Genomic DNA, 10,000 nt, shown 5'->3' with positions numbered 1-10,000 from the left:
TTGGTTTGTAAATATGCTCAGGACAGGGTGTCCTTTATAGAGTTGAGATAGAGCCTCTGTCTCTGGTTATAATGGGGTAAAAGGTCATGAAGTTATTCACATGATTAGGGTTGCAAAGGGAGTGTTACTGGAAACGTTCAAGGTTTGCTTTTAAAATGTTTTAAGGTTTTTATGCAATTTATCACAAGATATAATTTAAAATAATGCCATTGTTGATTAGATGCTTTTTTCATTCATTAGTTTATTTTCTCTTGAACCATATGGTTTGTCTACTATAAACTTCTGGACAATATGGACACAGATATATATTTAAAAAATATATTTATGTGTGAATACATGTTTTTAATGTTATTCAAGTATAAATTACCAAAGTTACAATAGACGGACATACATTTTCTGTTATTTACCAAAATTACTACCAGTAGCTCTGCAACCCTAGTCCTATAGCTGAATCCTTAAATGTTTTCCCTGACTGGGACGGACGACAGATGAAAGTGAAACCACACACACACACACACACACACACACACACACACACACACACACACACACACACACACACACACACACACACACACACACACACACACACTAGTTATCGTTCAGAAGGAATGAATCAGTCCCAAGCGGAGAGAGAGAGAGAGAGAGAGAGAGAGAGAGAGAGAGAGAGAGAGAGAGAAAAACAACACACCTCCCGAACCACAAACCTCTCAAATATTCCACCCGGATGAAGGAAAATAGATTTTATTTTTTAGAGCACTTTTCAATGCTGCCTTCTCCGGTTTCACCACTTTCACTCTTTTCTCACCTTTTTCTTTCAAATTCCTTCTGAGCTAGAGTTAGAGAGAGAGAGAGAGAGAGAGAGAGAGAGAGAGAGACAGAGAGAGAGAGAGAGGAAGAGAGTGGGGGAGAGACAGAGAGAGAAAGAGAGGAAGAGAGTGGGGGAGAGACAGAGAGAGAGAGAGAGAGAGAGAGAGAGAGAGAGAGAGAGAGAGAGAGAGAGAGAGAGAGAGAGAGAGAGAGAGAGAGAGAGAGAGAGAGAGAGAGAGAGAGAGAGAGAGAGAGAGAGAGAGAGAGAGAGAGAGAGAGAGAGAGAGAGAGAGAGAGAGAGAGAGATAGAGAGAGAGAGAGAGAGAGAGAGAGAGAGAGAGAGAGAGAGAGAGAGAGAGAGAGAGAGAGAGAGAGAGAGAGAGAGAGAGAGAGAGAGAGAGAGAGAGAGAGAGAGAGAGAGAGAGAGAGAGAGAGAGAGAGAGAGAGAGAGAGAGAGAGAGAGAGAGAAGGGGGGGGGGTGAAGATCAGTGACATACCTTAGAACCTGGAGAGCCGGGGAAGCCTGGAGCACCAGCAGGACCGACTGGGCCCTATAGAGAGAGAAATGTGGAGAGAGGGGAGGGGGAGAGGGGAGGGGAAGGAAAGGAAGGGAGGGGGAGAAGAGAGGGAAGAGAAGGGAGTGAGTCAACAGACACTGCTGCCACCTCAAGGTCCTCCAGGTGTATTTTAGTCACATTTCTGATTAAACATTTCGGGCTGGGTTTCCTGGACACAGATTAAACCCAGCGGTAGATTAATAAGCACTTTTAATAAATACTTGAATTGTGTATGCTTTTTAGTCTAGGACTACGCTTAATCTTAAATGATTCGGCAGGGTAGCCTAGTGGTTAGAGAGTTGAACTAGTAACCGGAAGGTTGCAAGTTCAAACCCCTGAGCCGGCAAGGTACAAATCTGTCGTTCTGCCCCTGAACAGGCAGTTAACCCACTGTTCCTAGGCTGTCGTTCTGCCCCTGAACAGGCAGTTAACCCACTGTTCCTAGGCTGTCGTTCTGCCCCTGAACAGGCAGTTAACCCACTGTTCCTAGGCTGTCGTTCTGCCCCTGAACAGGCAGTTAACCCACTGTTCCTAGGCTGTCGTTCTGCCCCTGAACAGGCAGTTAACCCACTGTTCCTAGGCTGTCGTTCTGCCCCTGAACAGGCAGTTAACCCACTGTTCCTAGGCTGTCGTTCTGCCCCTGAACAGGCAGTTAACCCACTGTTCCTAGGCTGTCGTTCTGCCCCTGAACAGGCAGTTAACCCACTGTTCCTAGGCTGTCGTTCTGCCCCTGAACAGGCAGTTAACCCACTGTTCCTAGGCTGTCGTTCTGCCCCTGAACAGGCAGTTAACCCACTGTTCCTAGGCTGTCGTTCTGCCCCTGAACAGGCAGTTAACCCACTGTTCCTAGGCTGTCGTTCTGCCCCTGAACAGGCAGTTAACCCACTGTTCCTAGGCTGTCGTTCTGCCTCTGAACAGGCAGTTAACCCACTGTTCCTAGGCTGTCGTTCTGCCTCTGAACAGGCAGTTAACCCACTGTTCCTAGGCTGTCGTTCTGCCCCTGAACAGGCAGTTAACCCACTGTTCCTAGGCTGTCGTTCTGCCCCTGAACAGGCAGTTAACCCACTGTTCCTAGGCTGTCGTTCTGCCCCCTGAACAGGCAGTTAACCCACTGTTCCTAGGCTGTCGTTCTGCCCCTGAACAGGCAGTTAACCCACCGTTCCTAGGCTGTCGTTCTGCCCCTGAACAGGCAGTTAACCCACTGTTCCTAGGCTGTCGTTCTGCCCCTGAACAGGCAGTTAACCCACTGTTCCTAGGCTGTCGTTCTGCCCCCTGAACAGGCAGTTAACCCACTGTTCCTAGGCTGTCGTTCTGCCCCTGAACAGGCAGTTAACCCACTGTTCCTAGGCTGTCGTTCTGCCCCTGAACAGGCAGTTAACCCACTGTTCCTAGGCTGTCGTTCTGCCCCCTGAACAGGCAGTTAACCCACTGTTCCTAGGCTGTCGTTCTGCCCCTGAACAGGCAGTTAACCCACTGTTCCTAGGCTGTCGTTCTGCCCCTGAACAGGCAGTTAACCCACTGTTCCTAGGCTGTCGTTCTGCCCCTGAACAGGCAGTTAACCCACTGTTCCTAGGCTGTCGTTCTGCCCCTGAACAGGCAGTTAACCCCACTGTTCCTAGGCTGTCGTTCTGCCCCCTGAACAGGCAGTTAACCCACTGTTCCTAGGCTGTCGTTCTGCCCCCTGAACAGGCAGTTAACCCACCGTTCCTAGGCTGTCGTTCTGCCCCCTGAACAGGCAGTTAACCCACCGTTCCTAGGCTGTCGTTCTGCCCCCTGAACAGGCAGTTAACCCACTGTTCCTAGGCTGTCGTTCTGCCCCTAAACAGGCAGTTAACCCACTGTTCCTAGGCTGTCGTTCTGACCCTGAACAGGCAGTTAACCCACTGTTCCTAGGCTGTCGTTCTGCCCCTGAACAGGCAGTTAACCCACTGTTCCCAGGCTGTCGTTCTGCCCCTGAACAGGCAGTTAACCCACTGTTCCTAGGCTGTCGTTCTGCCCCTGAACAGGCAGTTAACCCACTGTTCCCAGGCTGTCGTTCTGCCCCTGAACAGGCAGTTAACCCACTGTTCCTAGGCTGTCGTTCTGCCCCTGAACAGGCAGTTAACCCACTGTTCCTAGGCTGTCGTTCTGCCCCTGAACAGGCAGTTAACCCACTGTTCCTAGGCTGTCGTTCTGCCCCTGAACAGGCAGTTAACCCACTGTTCCTAGGCTGTCGTTCTGCCCCTGAACAGGCAGTTAACCCACTGTTCCTAGGCTGTCGTTCTGCCCCTGAACAGGCAGTTAACCCACTGTTCCTAGGCTGTCGTTCTGCCCCTGAACAGGCAGTTAACCCACTGTTCCTAGGCTGTCGTTCTGCCCCTGAACAGGCAGTTAACCCACTGTTCCTAGGCTGTCGATCTGCCCCTGAACAGGCAGTTAACCCACTGTTCCTAGGCTGTCGTTCTGCCCCCTGAACAGGCAGTTAACCCACTGTTCCTAGGCTGTCGTTCTGCCCCTGAACAGGCAGTTAACCCACTGTTCCTAGGCTGTCGTTCTGCCCCCTGAACAGGCAGTTAACCCACTGTTCCTAGGCTGTCGTTCTGCCCCCTGAACAGGCAGTTAACCCACTGTTCCTAGGCTGTCGTTCTGCCCCCTGAACAGGCAGTTAACCCACTGTTCCCAGGCCGTCATTGTAAATAAGAATTTGTTCTTAACTGACTTTCCTGGTAAAATAAAGCATACATATATATATTGAGTTGCCCTCAGAACAGCCTCAGTTCATCAAGGTGTGGAAAGCGTTCTACAAAGATGCTGGCCCATGTTGACTCCAAGGCTTCACACTTTTGTGTCAAGTTTTCTGGATGTCCTTTGGGTGGTGGACCATTCTTGATACACACAGGAAACTGTTGAGTTTGAAAAACCCAGCAGCGTTGCAGTTCTTGACACTAACCAGTGTGTCTGGCACCTACTACCACACCCCGTTTAAAGACACTTCAATGTTTTATCTTGCCCATTCACCCTCTGAATGGCACACAGACACAATACATGTCTCAACTGTCTCAAGGGTTAAAAGTCCTTCTTTAACTTGTCTCCTCACCTTCATCTACACTGATTGAAGAGGACTTAACAAGTGACATCAATAAGGGATCATAGCTTTCACCTGGATTCACCTGGCCAGTCTACCTCATGGCAAAAGCAGGTGTTCTTAATGTTTTGTATACTCAGTATATATATATATATATATATATATATATATATATATACTATATAGTGAAATGAAACAATGAATAAAACTGTAAGACTTACAGGAGGACCAGCAGGGCCAGACAGACCGTCATTACCACGAGCGCCCTAGACAGAAGAAACACAAGATACTGTCACCACACAGCAGAGGACCAGCTCAACATATACTCAACATACACTGAGACGTAATGATCCATGTCATGACATGAAATGATCATTCAATAATAATTGTATTCAACAGAGAGCTAGCTATAAGCCAGCTAGAGTTCTCTCTCTGTCTGTGGTTTGACTTTGAGGTTCAGGTCCTTCACTTTCACTTTCCGAATTGTGAGGTCACTACAGTCTGGGTACGGATCTGGGACTGGTATGAGTAGAGACCATGGTCATGTTACACGGTTCTGGGAGCTCTATTTTGAGTTCTGGAATGAGTTCTAAGTAGGAGGTTACAGGCTGAGTTCTAGGGGGAAGTTCTAGAATGAGTTCCAAAGCAGGAGGTTACAGGCTGAGTTCTAGGGGGAAGTTCTAGAATGTGTTCCAAAGCAGGAGGTTACAGGCTGAGTTCTAGGGGGGAGTTCTAGAATGAGTTCTAAGCAGGAGGTTTCAGGCTGAGTTCTAGGCCAGGAGAAGGTACTTACAGCAGAACCAGAGGGTCCGGGACGACCTCTCTCACCGGGCAGACCGCGTGGTCCCTTTAGAGAGGGAGAGAGAGAGAGGAGCACAGGTTACAATCAGTAAACAGTAAACAGAATTATCAGTACAGCTGATCAGTAACATATCAGATATTGTATATCGTACGTGTGGCAGATCTATTGAGAGTAGTTCACAGTCTACAGGAGCTAATCAAAGTGACTGATACAGTACTACGCTACATCACTTCTGCATCTGTACTCACCATTGGTCCTGGAGCGCCATTCTCACCGGGAGCACCAGACTCACCCTACAACAGAACAGAGAGAGAGAGAGAAAGAGAGAGAGAGAGAGAGAGAGAGAAAGAGAGAGAGAGAGAGAGAGGGGGGGGGGAGAGAGAGAGAGAGAGAGAGAGAGAGAGAGAAGACAGAGAGAGAGAGAGACAGCAAAAATAGAGAAGGTTCAAGAGATGTTTCTGGTACAGAAGGGAAGTTTAGACAGGTTTCCCAACAAACAAACAAGAAAGTCAACCAGGATATGTGTGAGATTAAAATAACGTGAGAGAGATAGAGAATTCTATTGTAGAGTCCTTCCCACCTTGGAACCAGCAGCTCCACCCTCTCCCTTGAGTCCATCCAGACCTGGATAACCCTGGAAAGAGGAGATAAACACAATATCATGAGAGCGGGACTTTGTGACATCGGCTGATGTAAAAATGGCTGTATAAAATACATTTGATTTGATTTGACTGAGAGCCAAGAGTCAAAATCAGTGAAGGATTATTCCTAGCATCTTTACTGGCTCGTTGACTGGGCGTTGTTGCAGCAGCAGAACAGTGGAAAACATACAACGACACTAAAATCAGCTAGACAGGAAAGAACACATTTGAAGATGCCGTATTACATATTAGAGCCAGCAGCATACAGCATACCACCGGGCCTCCCACTACTCGTTTGCCTCTGAGGCTAAGCAGGGTCGCTTCCTGGATGGGAGACCAGATGCTGCTGGAAGTGGTGCCTGACGGCAGGTAGGAGGCACTCTTTCCTCTTACCCCAGGGCAGTGATTGGGGACATTGCCCTGTGTAGGGTGCCGTCTTTCGGATGGGACGTTATACGTGCGTCCTGACTCTCTGTGGTCACTAAAGAGCCCATGTTACTTATCGTAAGAGTAGGGGTGTTAACCCCCGGTGTCCTGGCTAAATTCAGATCGTTGCTGTAAATGAGAATCTGTTCTCAGTCGACTTACATGGTAAAGTAAAAGTATATATTTTGTATTATCATTCCTATGACATAACTATGACATAACTATGACATAACTCACTCTGTGGCCCTTGATTCCAGGCAGACCGGGGGTTCCTGGGAATCCACGAGCTCCCTGTTGTAGAGAAGAATAGAGAACAACATTAAAAAAAGAGAAGGGAAAGAGAAAGATAGATAGATAAAGGAGAGATGAGAGAGAATTAAATGATTATTCAGTTATTCTCAGGATCTGCTTTCCTGCTCTGGTTTAGAGCCAGGCATATGATGGCCAGAGGGCCAGAGGGCCAGAGGGCCAGGTGACATCAGGGTTGATTTAGTAGATAACAGCTCTTTCTCTCTTTGTCTTGTCTGACTGAATCATCTTGGAGAGTCTTCCAACTGTACTGTATCTGACTGAATCATCTTGGAGTCTTCTGACTGGACTGTATCTGACTGAATCGTCTTGGAGAGTCTTCTGACTGGACTGTATCTGACTGAATCATCTTGGAGTCTTCTAACTGGACTGTATCTGACTGAATCATCTTGGAGAGTCTTCTAACTGGACTGTATCTGACTGAATCATCTTGGAGTCTTCTGACTGGACTGTATCTGACTGAATCATCTTGGAGAGTCTTCTGACTGGACTGTACCTGACTGAATCATCTTGGAGAGTCTTCTGACTGGACTGTATTTGACTGAATCATCTTGGAGAGTCTTCTAACTGGACTGTACCTGACTGAATCATCTTGGAGAGTCTTCTGACTGGACTGTATCTGACTGAATCATCTTGAAGAGTCTTCTGACTGGACTGTATCTGACTGAATCATCTTGGAGAGTCTTCTAACTGGACTGTATCTGACTGAATCATCTTGGAGAGTCTTCTAACTGGACTGTATCTGACTGAATCATCTTGGAGAGTCTTCTAACTGGACTGTATCTGACTGAATCATCTTGGAGAGTCTTCTAACTGGACTGTATCTGACTGAATCATCTTGGAGAGTCTTCTGACTGGACTGTATCTGACTGAATCATCTTGGAGAGTCTTCTGACTGGACTGTATCTGACTGAATCATCTTGGAGTCTTCTGACTGTAGATGGTATGCCTGTTATGTCTGTCAAATACTCTTCTCTTCTTGACTGATCATATTGAGATAGTGTGTGTACAAATGTAATTACTGAGGCAGCATGAATAGGCTGTGAGAGAAACTGTGAGTAGATAAATTAACAGATAAATGAAGGGATAAATGAAGAGATATATTAACAGATGAATTAACCATTAACAGATAAATGTAGGGATAAATGAAGAGCTATATTAACAGATGAATTAACCATTAACAGATAAATGTAGGGATAAATGAAGAGCTATATTAACAGATGAATTAACCATTAACAGATAAATGTAGGGATAAATGAAGAGATATATTAACAGATGAATTAACCATTAACAGATAAATGTAGGGATAAATGAAGAGCTATATTAACAGATGAATTAACCATTAACAGATAAATGTAGGGATAAATGAAGAGCTATATTAACAGATGAATTAACCATTAACAGATAAATGTAGGGATAAATGAAGAGCTATATTAACAGATGAATTAACCATTAACAAATAATAAAGAGATAAATGAAACCATACCTGAGGACCAGAAGGTCCACGTTCACCACCTTTGCCAGGTTTGCCAGCCTCACCCTTTAGCAGAGACAGGACGGAAGGGAGAAGAGGGCCAGTAGGCCAGTTAGTTACAATATTCAATGAACAAAAAAAAATAGAATACATAAATAGTAAAAGATAAAAAATATTAAAAATACAACACATAAATAGTAAAATATATATATATTTTTAAATACAACACATAAATAGTAAAATATATATATATATTTTTAAATACAATATATAAATAGTAAAATAAAAAAAATAAAAAAATGAATGACTCAATAAATAATTAACATATTTAGGTTTTGATGCTAATTAGTTTGAAAATTGAAATTCAGTTAGCAAACAGTGCATCCTGGGGGATAGATGGATACATGACTGCTGGGTCAGCCTGATACCACCTAGTGGCTAAATGGAGGAATTGCATTTCCAATATTAATTTTTTAATTTCTTTACCCTCCCTAACTGCATATCTATTTATAACAATTATAATGAAGGATTTACACATAGTAGCCATAAGACAATGCATTGAACAAGACATAGCAAGGGACCGTACACAATAAATCAAGGATAGTTGAAATCAAAGTGTTAAATTGTCTCTACTTAGAGTCCTAGAGTTAATGTTGATAACTGGAGGTGATTGAGACGGTGAACTTTTAACTTCATTAAGAGAAACCAGAGACAGGAAGTTACATCTATGGATGGGACAGGCCTCAATGTCAATATTTTCCCAGGATGCTATGTTGCAGGTTGATTTTCTAAAATGTTTGATTCAATATCTGTTTTGTATCTTTTAAGCTACACAAAGATGAGAAACATTTTTCCCTGAACTAATCCAATCTGTAAGGGATTTGGATTTATTGCAAACATTAGTGAGATAGTTATGACAGTTTACATGGTGTAGGTAGTCTTCAGTTATAATTTTTCCCCCCTACTCTGACAGACATACTTAATGCAGGTTGTGTGGGGGTTCTTTTTGAGGTTTCGTTGGGCCCACGCCCATTGTGTGGGACTGTATAAATCCCTGTTAAATTCAACTTGCAGGAAGCTCTAACAGGGATATCACATAACAACACATAACAAAGCACCATAATGTGACCGTTTACACCCTTACAACTCAAAGGGAATTGAACTCTGCTGAAATTGATTGTTAATTCAAAACAACACATTAAATTGTAAAATTAAATTGTAAATAAAAAAAAAAAACAACAACATCGAAAAAAATTGAATTTAAGCAGCTCTTTGTGAGTCAGATATTTACTGTCATTTTAACTCCCCTAAAATATTAACACCATGACCAGAGTAGTTTTAACACAACATGGGTGTGGGACCAAAATAAACCCCAAAACAGTGTTGACTCCATCGGAGTTGAATTAAGTCTTCGATTCCACAGGAGTCAGTCACTGGTGAAGATGGGATATGGTGGTGGGGTTGGTGGTGACGATGGGATATGGTGGTGGGGTTGGTGGTGACGATGGGATATGGTGGTGGGGTTGGTGGTGAAGATGGGATATGGTGGTGGGGTTGGTGGTGAAGATGGGATATGGTGGTGGGGTTGGTGGTGACGATGGGATATGGTGGTGGGTTGGTGGTGAAGATGGGATATGGTGGTGGGTTGGTGGTGAAGATGGGATATGGTGGTGGGTTGGTGGTGAAGATGGGATATGGTGGTGGGTTGGTGGTGAAGATGGGATATGGTGGTGGGTTGGTGGTGAAGATGGGATATGGTGGTGGGTTGGTGGTGAAGATGGGATATGGTGGTGGGGTTGGTGGTGAAGATGGGATATGGTGGTGGGTTGGTGGTGAAGATGGGATATGGTGGTGGGTTGGTGGTGAAGATGGGATATGGTGGTGGGTTGGTGGGGTTGGTGGTGAAGATGGGATATG

The 10,000-nt window shown here is 44.9% G+C and overlaps 1 protein-coding gene across 1 annotated transcript in view; it reads right to left on the bottom strand.

Annotated features, from left to right (window-relative positions):
- Positions 1-10,000, bottom strand: part of LOC109879967 (collagen alpha-1(II) chain) — a 108,447-nt gene that overhangs the window by 56,181 nt on the left and 42,266 nt on the right. The window contains 7 exon segments of the mRNA XM_074933816.1: positions 1,308-1,361; positions 4,653-4,697; positions 5,225-5,278; positions 5,482-5,526; positions 5,814-5,867; positions 6,538-6,591; positions 8,096-8,149. Coding sequence (XP_074789917.1) covers positions 1,308-1,361; positions 4,653-4,697; positions 5,225-5,278; positions 5,482-5,526; positions 5,814-5,867; positions 6,538-6,591; positions 8,096-8,149 — 360 coding nt within the window.

Source organism: Oncorhynchus kisutch, linkage group LG1 (genome assembly GCF_002021735.2).
Source record: "Oncorhynchus kisutch isolate 150728-3 linkage group LG1, Okis_V2, whole genome shotgun sequence".
In the NCBI taxonomy this organism is placed as follows: domain Eukaryota; kingdom Metazoa; phylum Chordata; class Actinopteri; order Salmoniformes; family Salmonidae; genus Oncorhynchus; species Oncorhynchus kisutch.
Note: the sequence above shows the minus strand (reverse complement) of the source record. Positions and strands in the feature narration are given on the sequence as shown.